The following is a 17,090-nucleotide window of genomic DNA, read 5'->3' on the forward strand; positions in this document are numbered from 1 at the left end:
TTACCTGTTAATACTAAGCTGTCAAGTATTAATAGAAGTGAAAATGCCTTACAATGGATCTCAGCACAGCTTGAGTCCATATCTATGTTGCAATCATAGTTTAAAAGCAAAGAACAAGTGTGATGTTTAAGTTAAAGGTACAGTCTGCATGGCTCCTTGGAATGTTTTTGCAAATAACTTGTAAGCGTGCAAATAACCAACAGTCCTATGCTGTTGTCATGCTACCTGAATGGTGGTCAGCCCTTCGTGGATCACATGGAAAGACTTCATCTCATCAGTGATAATTTTGTGAGAGAATCTTATATCCCTTTAAACAAACACAATTTGGTTTGTGGTGTTTCAGTGCATCTTCCCAATTTCTTTTATGGCCTTCATGTTCTACTTTGTTACCTCTTGCTACAAAATAATTGCATCCGTGTCTTCCAAAACTAACTTGTTCTAGCTTTTGTTGTTTTGTTTAGAGTTTAGCTGCTTGCAAAGCAAAGCACTGCACTTCTGAAAAGCACGTGTTTGCTGCTAAATTTGAGAGCAAAATCTTTGGGGCGTTGGGAGCCACACAAGGCCAGCGGGCTGCCTTTTCTTCCTGTAGAATACCAAATGGAATCCAGTTTTACAAAAGCAGACTTGTCTTTGTGAGAAAATGTTGAGAAGGAAGAGGGGCTGCAAGGAGGAGTGAGAATTATCCTGGGTCTGTTTCACTCACAGAAGCTGCTTACAGAATTCTGCCCGTAATGAGGAAGGAACAGGCTCTGCAGAAAGATCTAAATATTGACAGAATATATGTCTAGACATGACTGAGAATCAGGAGTGAATGTATCTGCACAATGTTGCATTCCTTTAACAGTGACCCATGTTTGAAGTGTCCATATTTCTTGATATAAGTTCTGAGTATATCTTTAGCTACCAGTCATAGTTAACAAACTTGTAAAAATGAATTTCAAAGCCTAAAAGAAACAACCCTAAGTCATATGCTCTCTCTAAATTGCACTTCCCATAACTGGAAATCTTAAATTTTACTTTATTATGCATGCCAATAAACGCGAAATAGAAATTTCTGTTGTATTTACCTCATGCTAAGATTTATTTTTAAAAATCTTATTTCACTCTTTTCAAAACAGCCCACAGTTTAAAACCTACTCAGCAAGTAGGTTGGAAGCAATGGTATTGAAACCTGAGTTAGATTGAATTGAACCTAGTTTTACATTCCATACTGCTGAACATTGTAAGATTAGCATACCATATCGAGAAGAGTGTGTTTTTCTGTAACATACAAATATTTAATTGAATGGTTGCACTCACTTTCAAGTAGCTCCACTGTAGTTTTTATAGAACAGATATCTATAGTTGTTCCTTAACTGCAGATATCAATAAATCTTCTGTTTTTTAACTACCTAAATATTTCTTCAGTTTTAAATTTTATTTACTATTTAATCTAAAATTAAGGTGTGTCAAATGCCTTATATAAAAGACTGGCCATTGACATGAACTTTGAGGATTACAGCGCTGAGCTTTTAAATGCACCAGAAGGGGTATATAAAAGAACCTTCCCTCTATTTTTAAAATAAGATTCTGTCAGTGCCTATTACCGTAAGATAAATCAAGAGATTATGCATTAAAGCTGTTTGTACTCTAATGAAATGTAGTTGCAGCCATTTCCTAGTAATGAGAGCTCTCAGTTCCATGACATATTATTTTCAGTAATGGGGATGGGGATTTTGGTTCAGTGTATCATGTTACTATTTCACAGTAAGTTTCTTTTAAATAAATTCATCAAGTTAGAGAAGACAGGCTGCCTTTTGCTCTTCGTGCTGGCAGCTGCCCTGCAAGCCCTCTGCACTTCTTCTCTGTGCTGACCCAGGGAACAGCACGCACGGGGTTGATGGCAGCTTTCCTCCGTCAGTTCAAATAGGATTGTGCTTTTCAGTAAGTAGGGCTTAAGGTGACAGAAACAGTTCAGATTCACAGGGCCAGAACTCCATTCTTCTCATTGATTCATCGTGAAATGGGGGAAGGGCAGAGAAAATCAGTGTCTGGAGCTGATAGCTGTGGTTATTTTTCAGTATGAGAGGACTTTGTGTTTTGTTGTACTTTTGGTTTAGGGCATACACATGCTAAAAGTAAGGCTCAGCTGAATGCACTCTCACCAAAAAGTATTCTTTCCTTATGATTAACTTTTCAAAAAAAGGGATAGATCTTCAACACTGAAGATTTATTCCCCCCCCCCCATTTTTTGTTGGAGTCAGCTATTGCAGAGAGAACGAAAGCAACTCCATTACATAGATTGGAGCAACTTGACTGGCTTCTCTAGTTTCTGGGATTTAGGAAGCAGCAATGCCTTTTCTGAACCTTTTGTAGCCCTGATTCCCTGTCCTTTGGGTGTCATTCTTTCTCTTAGAGAGTCCTGCTCCCCACGGTAGAGGTGACTTTAACTTTAACGTATGGCCCAATGAAGCTAATTCAGAGAAGAGCGGTATAAACTGGATAGGCACTGACTTAGCTTAATTTGACCTCATTGGTATTGTTGCATAGTCAAGCCTGAATTGCTGTATAATGTGCTCATCAAAAAGAATATAAATGTAAAAACAATGAATGTGGTTAAGTAGCCAGTCAGAATTGAAACTACAAGTGAACTAATCTCTAGCAGTAACCTTTTATGGGTCTCCTGGAAGCATTCTGGAGCCCTTTTAAAGTCCTTTTGGAAATATTATCTAGGAAACATTTACCTCAGTCTTCAATGAAAGACATTTGGAAAGTGTATCTTTCTAGCTTCTTCTTCTTCTTCTTTCAAGTTGCTCCTCTGGATTCAGTGTTTCAGCACAATCTTTTCTACTTCTTTTTTATATTGTCCCAATGCTGCTGATTCCATCTTTTTCTCTCTATACAACTTTTCCCTTATTTGTCAGATGTAGATTGAAATCCTTTTAAGGTTATGCATTCCAAAATTTCTGCCTTGTCAATGATGTCTTAATGTCACACACTTTTGCATGCATATGATCTATTTTAAAGACTTTTTTAAAAAAAAATCCATGTTTCATCTTATTTGTTTCACAAGAAAGGATTTTTAAAAAATAAATGGCACTGAAAAATAAATGATCCTGAAAATAAATAAATGATACTTTTAAATAAATGGCACTGAAATAATATTTCATTTTTAAATATAATTTTATTAAAGATTTTTTAAAAAAATATACAAACCAACACAAACTAATATAAAGTAAGAAAAAGAAATCAATTGGAAGTAGCTTCCAATTTTCTTTACAGCAGTTATAAATACAGTTATAAGTTTACCTCTTACTCTATGGTTACAACATATCTCTATTCTGTTTAATTATCAAAACCATAAATCATAAGTTCATTTTTTTCTGTTTCATGCAAAAAGTTTATAAGGGGTTTCCAGTCAGCAATAAATGTAGATATTGTCTTTTCTCTGATCAAAGAAGTCAATTTAGCCATCGGCACTGAAATAATATTTCAATATTGCAGAAAAATTAGCAAAATCAGCATTGCAGAAGAAAAACTGTATTACTATTACCCCAAAACAATGCTAGGAGATATATAAGTGACTAACACATCACTTCCTGCTATTCCTAGCTTTTCATAACGAAGAAGAATATGCCATTATTTGATATAGCTTTTCCACATTTCCAGGGAAACTAGAAAGAAAATGAGTGACTTTAAAAAAAGAGAGACTGGAAGAAAAAATTCTAATGAATCTTCCCTCTGTGAGGTGGCCCTGATAGGTTGTATATATTCCTTTCTCTCCCTCCCTCCCTCTCTCTCTCTATATATACACACACACGTATACACAATACCCAGAGGCTGGATATATGAAAAAGCACCATTTATGTAAACTAGTGGCCCAGTTCTCATGATGATAGTCACACTTTTCCACTGTTCTTCTGCAGCTGCTGCATATATATGGCCAGTGTGGCACTGTTGCTTTGCATAAGACCAGCCTGGCCATAAAATCAGCAGATCTCTAACTTGTATGGAGGTCTGTCTTCAGCTCTCTGAATCTAGCTGGGCCAATTGTGATGCTCTCTGGCATGTGTTTTGAGGGAATGCTGTGATGGAATGGACTTATGAAGGCCATGTTCAGGGAGATAAGCGTGTTCTTAGCCCCCAACAGGAGCGTGGGAAGTTCAAGAAGATGAGGCTGGCATCTCCCTAAGGAATTCACAGTGTTGTGGCTGTCTGGCTTGGGAACTTGGGTTCAGTCTGGTGAGATTCTGTCTTGAGGTAGAAGCTAATAAACGCAACAGAACTGTATTTGCATTGTCTCTTGGAGTTCTTTGGGCTGAACCTGACAAATGCATTAAATTGCATCATATGATATTTGGCCTGAACTGATTGAAATGTCCAGAATGAATCAGACTGATTTTGCAGATTGACTGGGACATTCAGATTGATCTGATTTGCACACCTTTAATATGTTACTCTGCATATCTAGCATGCTTCCAGTTATATGATGATGTTTACACTACTGGTGAAGAACTTGGTATCCTTAAGTCTATTTCCTTATTGTATGACTTCATCAGGAACTTGGTTGACTAGCAGTATGATTCTGCTGCTCTCTGGCACATTGCTAAGGTATCTTAGGTTGGTGCCTAACAGAGACAAGACTCTTTCATCAGTTTCTTTATGGAATTCTTAGAATTTCACTCTTTTTCTTCTTCTGAGGCAGTGAAGGACAGGAAGGCCTGGCACGATATGGTTCATGGGGTCACAAAGAGTCAGACACGACTTAACGACTGAATAACAAAGAGATTTTTTCATCTGCCAAGGCTTTTATTGTTGGAATCCCATATGGTTATATTTAATGCTGTTTCTATTAAATATTTAGTTTATTTAATTTTTGACCATATTATTGTAATCTCCCTTGAGAATGCTTTCCCATAAATATGGAGCAAACTGATTGTAATGATAATACTTTTTTCCCGCAGGGTTCCATTAAAAGTAGAACAGGCAAATAATGCACGTGATGCTTTGGCAAAAACTGTCTATAGTCACCTCTTTGACCATGTGGTAAACAGGGTAAATCAATGTTTCCCATTTGAGACATCATCTTTTTTCATTGGTGTTCTGGATATTGCAGGTTTTGGTAAGTGTTTTACATTTTAACTATTCAGACTATGTGCTTTTCGTGTTTATCACTTCTTACAACAAGAAATCCTGGACTTGGAATGGCAAAATTTGAGACCCAATTTGATGTAGTGATTAAGGTGCTGGACTGGAAACCAGAAGACTATGAGTTCTAGCCCTCCCTTAGGCTAGGTGACTTTGGGCCTGTCATTCTCTCTCAGCCCAGCCCATCTCATAGGACTGTTGCTGTGGAGACAATAGGACAGAGGAGCATTATATACACCACCTTGAGTTGTACAAATAAAGGTGGGATATCAGTCTAATAATAATAAAAAATATTGAATTGAAGTTAGTTCCAAAATGATTTGGCCTTAAAATGTGAGTCTGAAGTGGAGTTGATAGCCAACCAAATAACTCTCCACTTTGGAAGCGCCTAGATATTTTAGAGGTCTTCTCTTAGGCCCATTTTAAGGTTCTTTTATCTGTTCTAAAAGGAGTGTGCTTGCTCTGGTGGCTCACAGTGTCTAAACAGTGGGGCATGCCCTATTATACCTTGAATATTATATAGATCTAAATAATAAATGTATTATGCTCCTATCGACAAGCTTTCCTGGCCCCCGGATGGATTCTTGCTCCCAGACAATCTGCTGCAACCTTTAAGGTGGCAAGATGTTGTGCAGCTGCCTGTAGGGTGGGGCAAATGAGATGAGATTGCCAGCAAAATAGGCGGTCTAGTTCTCTCAATGGCTGTAGACAACAGCCTCCTACTGATTTTATGCTGTTACCTGTTGCTGAGAGATTAGTGGGCTTCCTTGTGCAGTTGGTTGACCACTGTGAGAACAGACTGCTGGGCTAGATGGGCCAGGAGTCCACTCTAGCAGAGCATTGCTTACGTTCTTATGCTTACGTTCTGTTATGTATTGCTTATTGTCTGGGCATTTTAAGCCTTATAGAATATTTCATGTTATTGGCCGATAGCTGTAATAAAGAATTTATTCATTCATGCTTCTCATTATTTCCATCTATTCTCTGAATTCAAGGATCAAGTCTATGAAACCCAGCATTGTCTTTTAGATGACTTTTTGAGATTTAATAGTTATCTATATCCTTACTGTTGAATTTGTATTAAGTCCTACAATTATGTAAGAACCGACAGTAAAAAACCAGTAGGAAGACTACGAAGGAACACCGTTATACTTATGCCTTTGTCCTAGTTGTGTTTAGCTGTAAGTCATATTGAATTCAGTGGGGCTTTTTTCTTAGCAAATACAGTGGGGAAAAACGTATTTAGTCAGCCACCAATTGTGCAAGTTCCCCCACTTAAAAAGATGAGAGAGGCCTGTAATATTCATCATAGGTATACCTCAACTATGAGAGACAAAATGGGGAAAAAAATCCAGAAAATCACATTGTCTGATTTTTAAAGAATTTATTTGCAAATCATGGTGGAAAATAAGTATTTGGTCACCTACAAACAAGCAAGATGTCTGGCTCTCACAGACCTGTAACTACTTCTTTAAGAGGCTCCTCTGTCCTCCACTCGTTACCTGTAGTAATGGCAGCTGTTTGACCTTGTTATCAGTATAAAAGACACCTGTCCACAACCTCAAACAGTCACACTCCAAACTCCACTATGGCCAAGACCAAAGAGCTGTCGAAGGACACCAGAAACAAAATTGTAGACCTGCACCAGGCTGGGAAGACTGAATCTGCAATAGGCAAGCAGCTTGGTGTGAAGAAATCAACTGTGGGAGCAATAATTAGAAAATGGAAGACATACAAGACCACTGATAATCTCCCTTGATCTGGGGCTCCATGCAAGATCTCACCCCGTGGGGTCAAAATGATCACAAGAATGGTGAGCAAAAGTCCCAGAACCACAGGGGGGGACCTAGTGAATGACCTGCAGAGAGCTGGGACCAAAGTAACAAAGGCTACCATCAGTAACACACTACGCCGCCAGGGACTCAAATCCTGCAGTGCCAGATGTGTCCCCCTGCTTAAGCCAGTACATGTCCGGGCCCGTCTGAAGTTTGCTAGAGAGCATTTGGATGATCCAGAAGAGGATTGGGAGAATGTCATATGGTCAGATGAAACCAAAGTAGAACGTTTTGGTCTAAACTCAACTCGTTGTGTTTGGAGGAGAGAGAATGCTGAGTTGCATCCAAAGAACACCATACCTACTGTGAAGGATGGGGGTGGAAACATCATGCTTTGGGGCTGTTTTTCTGCAAAGGGACCAGGATGACTGATCCGTGTAAAGGAAAGAATGAATGGGGCCATGTATGGTGAGATTTTGAGTGAACACCTCCTTCCATCAGCAAGGGCATTGAAGATGAAACGTGGTTGGGTCTTTCAGCATGACAATGATCCCAAACACACCGCCCGGGCAACGAAGGAGTGGCTTCGTAAGAAGCATTTCAAGGTCCTGCAGTGGCCTAGCCAGTCTCCAGATCTCAACCCCATGGAAAACCTTTGGAGGGAGTTGAAAGTCTGTGTTGCCCAGCGACAGCCCCAAAACATCACTGCTGTAGAGGAGATCTGCATGGAGGAATGGGCCAAAATACCAGCAATAGTGTGTGAAAATCTTGTGAAGACTTACAGAAAACATTTGACCTCTGTCATTGCCAACAAAGGATATATAACAAAGTATTGAGATGAACTTTTGATATTGACCAAATATTATTTTCCACCATGATTTGCAAATAAATTCTTTAAAAATCAGACTGTGATTTTCTGGATTTCCCCCCCCATTTTGTCTCTCATAGTTTTCATCATATACCTATGATGAAAATTACAGGCCTCTCTCATCTTTTTAAGTGGGAGAACTTGCACAGTTGGTGGCTGACTAAATACTTTTTTGCCCCACTATATATGAAAATGGAGGAAAGTGCTCTTTTCATTTAATTCAATGAATTCTAGTTGCACATGTTTTCATATTTGCTAGAGAGATTTCATTCTTGATTAGCTTTCCTCATTCTAATATCCTCCAGATCTCTTGGTTCTGCAACTCCCAGAATTTCCAGCTGACAGGATACAATTCACTCTTTATTGTAGTAGCAGCTAGTGCTATGTAAAGCAGATGCCAGCTGATTTTCAGATTTGGAAGAACTACCTTTTTTAAAAAATAGAAACTTGGAATGTACCAGATTGCTAAATGGAAGTAATTTTTTCAGACAAAAATCCACTCCAGGTTACCCAAAGCTGTCTTCATTTCAATACAATAATGTGTGATGTTATAGGGAGTTGCTATTATTTAAACTACTGGTTGTCAGAAATCCTTCTTGACCTGCAACAAATCAGGAGAACTACCAGTGCATCCAGATCTACCTTCTGCCCACTTCAGTGTGTGGAATGCTGTGCTATAATGGAGCATGAGATGACATCTTGCAAGCCAACTGTATGCATTCTAAAGCTGTTCACCATTTTGTTTTGCAGAATATTTTGAACATAACAGCTTTGAACAGTTTTGCATTAATTACTGTAATGAGAAGCTACAGCAATTCTTTAATGAAAGGATCCTCAAAGAGGTAATATAGAACATGCCAAGCAATCAGGTGGTCAGGAAAGAAACCTGATATGCTGCCCTAATTATTATATGTTGATTTTTCACTTAATTTTGGTTAGCTTCATGTGAGTTAGAAAATATTACCTATAGCAATATTAGGAGCTATTTCAGTGAATCTCACAGAACTCAGTCATCTCCAAAAAAAAAAAAAAAATTACACATGACAGGCTGCTCTATCCAGGACTTGACACTAAGTCACATATCTTTTGACAATCATAATTTAGCTTGACTTCTCAGCTAGACTTGGCAGAACATTCACAGGCCCATTTTGGCTAGAGTAGGATCTTTATTGTGGACCAAGATGAAGGCACACACAGTAGTTGACTGCTCCCTGGCAGTGAGAAGATGAAAATGACTTTTATAGCCTTGGGATTAAAACTCATGACTTTTTCCTTCCCTAATTTATGGATACTTGGCCCAGAATAATATCCTGGATGGCTTTGAAGTCAAGCGGCTGTTGTGTGTTTATATAATGGCCATCTCCAGCCTGGAAACCATTGGTTTTGGCTTCAATCTTTACAGCACAGTTCTTTCAATGTTCTTTTTCTTCTTACATGGTGTCTTGAAAACTCCTGTATGCACACTTGGGAAGGAATTATATCCAAAGCAGTGTCCTTATTATCCAGTGGCATTTAGAGCACAGGTGGAATGCTTACAAGTCCTTGAAAACCTGAAAATGACAATATTAAGTTCATCTCATCTTCTGGTGCACACAGGACAGGGGATGCTGTGCTGCTATTAATTATACCACTGACATCTGAAATGGATCAACTTTATTCGTATCTCTAGCATCAGATGGAGACAGAGTGTTCATGATCCCTAACGTCCCAGAGAAGAATAAACATGAGACAGGGATATTCATGGCCTCAGAAAAATATGGGGCTTTTAAGAAGCTTGAGTTTTTGAAACAAGTTCCAGCTATTTCAGCTTTGAAATTTTATGTTCCCAACGTCAAATTGCTTACCACAGTGAAATAGTTCATTGCAGCTTGGCAATGACACGTTCTTTTTGTGTGGGATTACCTTCACTGGAAATAAGTCACACTGAGTCAGAAGAGTGGCAGTGTCATTAGTGGAATCTGACATCCCAGGCATGGGTGCTTAACCCCATTGTAAGTGGTATGATCAGACAGGCTGTTATATGATAACATTATTTCTCTTACAGGAACAAGAACTTTATCAGAAAGAAGGTTTAGGTGTTAATGAAGTACATTATGTAGATAACCAGGACTGTATAGGTATGTAAGATGAATGCTGGGATAATGTTTATATGCAAAAGCTCTATTGTTAATGGCTTCTGTTACAACTATGCAGAACTATATTTTGGTTTTTTCTCATTCTTTAAAGCAGTTAGGAACAATGACTGGGGGAAGCATTACCCTCCCACAAGTTAAATTACTTTGAAAGAAAATACTGTAATTTATACCTTCTGGATTTGAAAAAAGATCTATATTTTGTGGCTGGAATGGTTGGGGTAACACAAACTGTGGAACAGTATTTTTAACTTGAATGAAACCGTGCCTTATTTTAATGTTTGAACTTGAGTCTTCCGACTAAAGTGGCTTGGGTCCACCAGGCCAAAATCTGAAGCTAGTAAATTAGCCTGGACCGTTTACCTCAGTAATAGAGAGTTGGTTTTAGAGTATATTGAACATTAGTTAGTGGGACAAGTCATGCTTTCACAGGCTTAGAAGTCATGTTTACATGAGGAAAAGTGAACTGGAAGCAGTGAAGTTTCTTGCTTTGTTAACTTGATACTCTTCCAGGTAGAAGGCAGGAAGAAGGTTATTTTTTATGTCTTTCCACCTGCAGCCCCAGCTGTGTCTATTTCGCATGCTATTTCTTTCAGACCCTCCAAAACATACATTTGGTGACAAAGTAGGTGTCAGCCTCAAAAACAGGATTATTTAGTGGGACTTGGGAAGCATGCCTTCTCTGTTTCTGTGCCTGCCTTGTAGAACAGCATATCTCTCTGACATTTGGATGGCCCTGTCCCTGATAACCTTCTGTAATGTATTATTTTTTTATTTAATTAATTATTAAATCAATTTACATGGCCCCCATCTTGAAGATACGGCCCTGGGCGGCTAACAACACATTAAAAACCCTAGAAAAAAGGTCAACAAAACATTAAAAAACCTAAAAGCTTGCTGAGAATAAACCCAGGAAACTTTCAACAAAACATTTCATAGGCCATCTAACCTCCTAACCCCCCGTGTCCTGGAGCACATTCAGGTCTTCAGTGCTTTGTGAAAGGCTGGCAAGGTCGGCCAATCTAATATTATCTTGGGCAGGCATGTGACTGAAAAGCCCACTTCCTAGATCCTATTCTTTAATTGAGGGGACCTGGAGCATGCCCCTCCTGTTGGGCCTGGTGGGATAGGTATAAACAATCAAAGAGAAGCAGTCTTCCAGATAACCCAGTCCCATGCCAGGAAGGGCTTTATAGGTGACAACCAGTACCTTAAATTCCTCCTGGAAGTACACTAGGACTCAGTGAATTAATACTTGGCTTTTTCTTGGGTGCTGGGCCGAGGTGTTTAGTGAGCCCATTTTTCAGGGAATTGTGGATGTGAATATATGTATTGCCCCAGGCATGGTGTGTTTTGTTTTTTAATGATAGTTTTGTTAATTTTAATTGTTAAGTTTAGTTGTATGTCATAGTTGTATGACATAGTCATATGTCAAGAGCCTTCTTGCTGTCAGCACTGATGTATTTCTTGATCGCTACTATTCTAGTATATTCATAAAATGCTTACATTTTACAAAGCATTTCTGTATTTGATTTTACTGCAGGTTTTATGTTTTTTTAAAAATGCATATATGTAAGTGCCTTTGAATAACAGTAGAAACATGGATATTAAATCATAAACGTATTTTAGTGCAGTAGAGAATTTTGTTTAAATTACAGCCACTCCAATAACTTGCTGTATCAGTGAATAATATTTATTTAAAATGCAATAATTTGCATTCTAAATAATTTTAAATAAATTCATTTAAATTAATTTGCAATAATTTAAAACAGTTGTACTGCAACTGTCTTGTGAGGCTGAGATTTCTATGGGACATAGAAAGCACATTAATAGAACACATGCAAATATTTTCTTGTTTGGTTAGGTTAGGTTTTTATTATTGAATATTATTTATGAAATAGCCTATTGTTTTTATCATTCAAACAGATTTGATTGAAAGAAAATTGATAGGAATCCTTGATATTTTGGATGAAGAAAATCGTCTTCCACAGCCAAGTGATCAACATTTTACTTCAGTGGTGCATCAGAAACAAAAAGAACACTTCAGGCTATCAGTAGGTTTATTTTTTGAATTTAGATTGGTTGGGCCTCCAAATGAGGAATCAGCTTAAATAAGCAATTGTTTGTCTGAGATTGGCCTGCTTCCTTATTGCATTCTATCAACTTCCTGTTAACTGAAATGGATACATTTCTGGGGACCACACGGCTATGCTGTGAACCAAGAAAAGGCTTACCTTCTTTAAGGAGGTAAAGACAAGTGCAAAGGCTGCCCACATTCCCACGAAAGCAAATTTTTGTTTTGAAACTAAATAGCTTCCCATCACTAATGAAGAAAGTGACTGTGATAGGGAGACTGTGAAAGTGGAAAGTGAGTTCAGTTTGGCTGAGTCCCGGAAGTAAAGAACTTTGCAAGTTCTTGATTACTGTGCCACTCTCATTATGAAACCACAGTTCCTAAAATAAAATCTGTGATGAGTCATTTAGATACCTATCTACCTATCCATGTGGTAGAAGAATTTGATGCCAATCATGTTACATTAAACTTTTTGTTTTTTAATCTGCACTCAGTTGTTACTGATTCTGCGGCGACTGCCTGGACGAGTCCCTGCAGTTTTCAAGGCAAGGTGTTTCGGAAGTGGTTTGCCATTGCCTCCTTCCTAGAGTAGAGCCCAGCTGGCAAGTGCAGGAGGCGGGGTTTCCGTTGCTTCGCGCCTTTTTCGGGCATGCGTGGCTTCCGCGTTACCGGCAACTGCTCCCATCTCCTTGGGAGGCGCCGCCAGCATTTTTCCTCCCACCAGGGTGAGAGTCCCCATTTATCTACTCATGTAAGTTTTTGAGCTGCTGGGTTGACAGGAGCCTGGGAGGAAGCAGAAGCTCACTCTGCTGCGTGGAGCTGGGCTCGAACCGCTGAAGTGTCGACCATTTCTGGCCGGCAACTTTCAGCATCATTAAGCCGCTGTGCCACCGCATCTCCTTACATTAAACTCTAGATTGGCATATTTTAACCAGAATAACACAATAGTTTAGGTCAGTGTTTTTCAAACTTGGCAGTTTTAAGAAGTGTGGACTTCAACTGCTGGAATTGCCAAGTTTGAAAAATACTGGTTTAGGTGTTAGACTAGGACTGGTAGTATCCAGAAATGAATCCACTTTCAGCAATGGAAACTCCTTAGGTAAATTTGGGCCAGTAACGCTCCTTCAGCCCAATCCTCACTTTTTTGTGGGGATAAAACAAAGGGGAACCTCTTGAGTCCCTGGAGAAGAGATGGGAAATCAGTCTAAAGGATAAGAAGAAATATAATATGGAGCCTGTATGGCACTCTTTCTAGTGATAAATATTTGGGATAGATTTAACTCTGTATGTCTGTAGGAAAAAATGCTTTGAACATTTAAACATGTAGTGGTTAAGAACTGGGGAGTTTGAGGTTCAAGTCCACCCTCATCAATGGGAACCTTGCTGGATGACTTTGAACTAGCCATTCTGTCTCAGTCCAATCTATCTCATAGGGCTGTTGTGGAATTTAAATGAAGATTCCCATGTAAGCTGTCCTGAGCAAATAGAGAAAAAACCAAGGTAGAAATTCAATGTATAAGTAACAAATAAATATTTATTTGAAAAGGCTGTGACCAAGCATTGAAGGGTCACATATGTCTAAAAATGTCATCACTGAATATTACCTGCAAAATTCATTGTAGATCAGGTGAAGCTATAGGACTTTTAAAGTGAGGTAGATGTGATCCTTTTGGGTCCTTGTATTCCTGCCTCCAAGGAAAATGGCAGTACACAGCAATTGTGATGACAATATAGCTATCATTATTTGTTCCTTATGTCACATCCAAAAGGCAGTGCTCTGTAGGCTTGCCTTCAAAAGACCCACCAGAAGTTATAGAGTTATAGGTAGTCTAAAGTGTGGTTGTAAGACTGCTGACTTGGGTGGATCACAGAATGTGTACAGCTGATTTTGAAATAATTACACTGACTTATTTCTAAACTGGGGGATGCAGTGGGGCAGTGGCTTAATGACGCTTGAAGTTGACGGCCAGAAATGGTCGATACTTCAGCGGTTTGAGCCCAGCCCCATGCAGCAGAGTGAGCTCCTGTCTCATCCCTAGCTTCTGCCAACCCAGCAGCTTGAAAGCATCTGCAAGTAGATAAATGGGTACTCTCACCCCGGTGGGAGGGAAAACACTGGCAGCACCTTGTACGGGAGATGGGAGCAGTTGCCGGTAATGTGGAAGTTGCGTACGTCGGAAAAAGACCTGAAGCAACGGAAATCCCGCCTTCCTGCGTCCACCAGCTGGGCTGTGCCCTAGGAAGGAGGCAATGGCAAACCACTTCCAAAACACCTTGCCATGAAAACTTCAGGGACTTGACAAGGCGCTCGCTGCAGAATCGGTCACGATTGAATGCGGATTAAAAAGAAAAAAATTCTAAATTCAATTCAATTATTGATCTTTTCTAAGCATTAAAACTGGCAGGGACCAGGTTAATAGAAGATCTGTCTTCTTCCACATGACCTGATCTGTTTGTTAAGATGTACTTCAAAAGTTCTTGTTGGGATTCCTTTGCCGTTTTATATATTCCTGCTAGTATGACTTAACAGTATTTACTGGAAGGCCATTGAGACCCCTTTAGCTAGTATGTTGCCCCTGGATGATACTGTTGCTAGCTTTTCTTCACAAGTGATTTTTATTTTAATTTTTTTAGTGTCTCATTTGTATTTGTTATGAGCTCTTACAACATTTTTTCCAGATCTATATATATATATCTTAAATTATATTTCTTTTGCATTTCAGATACCCAGGAAGTCTAAATTAGCTGTTCATCGAAATATTCGTGATGATGAGGGATTTATCATCAGACATTTTGCAGGAGCAGTATGTTATGAGACGGTAAATGAATCTGAAAGTGTTGTTCTTTCTTTAATGATTTTTAAGAAATGTGTTAATAAACAATAATGGGCTTTGTTATACTTACGTACAAATGCGTATTTTTGTTATTTTATGCATATTCGCTAAATGTTTATTTTAATATAAGTTAAATTCTGGTAAACAATTGTAACATATTAAAAACCCATTGTGTTTGTTCAGCCTGAAACTTATTGATGCTCAGGAGTTTCCCACCCAACTGTACTGCTGTAGTTTATTTGTTGCAAAATTGCTATTTTAGATAGAATCTGTCTGTTCTTCCATGCTAAAAAAATAAATCACAGGTTTTTTAGGGCATTGCTTTTAGAGAGTAAGTTCTTGCCAATCTTTTTCACATGTGCTTGCCTTAATTCATATATATGACCTAGAAATAGCTCAGATCTGTGTGCTCTCCTAAGTAACTGAAATGCTTCTGATTTCCCTCAGATCCAGTTTGTGGAGAAAAACAACGATGCTCTGCATATGTCTCTGGAGTCCCTCATATGTGAATCCAAGGATAAATTTATCCGGCAACTCTTTGAATCCAACACTAACAACAATAAGGACCCTAAGCAAAAAGCAGGAAAACTAAGTTTTATCAGCGTGGGCAACAAATTCAAGGTATGGTCTCACAAAATCTAGTAGCTTTACAAGACTGCCCTTTATAGTCCTATAAAGCAGTGTTCCTCAACCTTGGCCACTTGAAGATGTGTGGACCTCAACTCTGGGAATTCTGGGAGTTGAAGTCCACACATCTTCAAGTGGCCAAGGTTGAGGAACTTTGCTATAAAGGTAGGAACATACGATAGTGGATTCAGTTTCATTCCAGACCAATCCTAAATATCATTATTCAAGCTGATTTCAGTGGGATTTGCTTTTTAGTAGGCCCCCTTGAAATGCAGCCATAATGAACTCTGCGGCAGGGCATCTCCTTTCCTCTTTACTTTGTAGTACCAAATGGAGACCTGTCCTTTGTAGTAGCAAATGTTAATGCTCAAGCAAGTTCTCTGCTACAGATATTGAGGACCTTTGTTCTTCTGGAACATTCCAGCTGTTCTTAGACTTCTTTGCCATATCAGTTTGTAAAGTCCCAAGTTCTTTCACAGATGCCTCTATCTTCCCTATTCCTTGATCATCTTTTATGACCTATGAACAAAGGGAGTTGTTTCTACATTAACTTTTGTAATATTCTCTCATTTTTCAGTGTGCTTTCTTGGTGGATTTTTCTACTGTCCCTTTATTTTTTCATGCAGTTGCCTCATGGGACTTCTTGGAATCAAACATTAAATTCAAATCAAATTTTACTATGGCCTAAAGCCAGCACACTTAGAAACGACGACAGGCAAGCAAAACACCAAGCTATCTATAAATCTATATTCCTAACAATTAAGATAAATAATACAAATCAAATTTTACTATGGCCTAAAGCTAGCATACTTAGAAACAATAAAAGACAAGCAAAACACCAACCTATCTATGAATCTGTATTCCTAACAATAAGATAAATAATAATTAAATTAAGAACCCTAATACTGCTCTTAATTTTTATGCTACAGAAATCATCATCCTCCATGTTGTAAAAGCAAAATTTAGCAACATTATTATGTAACATATAATTCTTGTCAACTAAAACAAAAACTTCATAAACATCTTCTGTCCAGTCTGGAGTTGCTGCTAAGGAAAGAAAAGTTAGTTTGCATCATAAATCTGAATAAAATTCATAGTGTACTAGAACCCGAGTGATTGTTTCAACCCATGTGTTGTTGTAGGAATTCTAGCAGAATCTTAGCAGACAAATGGCAGGGTGTTAGTACAGTGCATGCCCTTGTACTTCTTGGGAGGTTGCCATGACCATGCAGCATGTTGCAGGAAGAATGAGCCATCTTCAAGAACTCTGTTAATAAATACCTCAGCAGCAGAATTGTATAAGTGACAGGTGCTGGAGAACAATTGTTTTGCCAAAGCCAAATGGAATGTCTTCAGTTCAAAAGCTTTTCACTCTGCATTACTGTTACAGGGTATACTTTTGAAGTAGCCCTGATTAACAGGAACTTGCAGAGGATGTTCCATTTAAATAGTGGATAGAATGCTATCTATGAAAGTGAGGCATGACCAACTGTTTTAATGTAATGAGAAGGGCGGGGGGGGGGGGAACACTCTGCTTTTAAGAGGAAAACAATCTCAGGGCACCAGGTATTCCTTTTTCTTTTTTTTCCTAACTGATGGAAGAGTCTAATACTTCTATTTTTGTTCTTTTGTTATGAGCTGTAAATCTGGCTT

The 17,090-nt window shown here is 38.6% G+C and overlaps 1 protein-coding gene across 9 annotated transcripts in view; it reads left to right on the forward strand.

Moving 5' to 3' along the window:
- Positions 1 to 17,090, forward strand: part of MYO6 (myosin VI) — a 109,544-nt gene that overhangs the window by 59,836 nt on the left and 32,618 nt on the right. For all 9 annotated transcript variants that reach the window (XM_088137851.1, XM_088137847.1, XM_088137868.1 and 6 more), the window contains exons 13-18: positions 4,944 to 5,101; positions 8,521 to 8,612; positions 9,815 to 9,887; positions 11,829 to 11,956; positions 14,700 to 14,795; positions 15,258 to 15,431. In XM_088137851.1, the coding sequence (XP_087993977.1) occupies positions 4,944 to 5,101; positions 8,521 to 8,612; positions 9,815 to 9,887; positions 11,829 to 11,956; positions 14,700 to 14,795; positions 15,258 to 15,431 (721 nt within the window). The remainder of the gene's footprint in view (positions 1 to 4,943; positions 5,102 to 8,520; positions 8,613 to 9,814; positions 9,888 to 11,828; positions 11,957 to 14,699; positions 14,796 to 15,257; positions 15,432 to 17,090) is intronic.

This window comes from Python bivittatus, unplaced genomic scaffold (genome assembly GCF_059951505.1).
Source record: "Python bivittatus isolate LINGU-HERP-01145 unplaced genomic scaffold, Pbiv_v1 ctg000020_np1212, whole genome shotgun sequence".
In the NCBI taxonomy this organism is placed as follows: Eukaryota; Metazoa; Chordata; class Lepidosauria; order Squamata; family Pythonidae; genus Python; species Python bivittatus.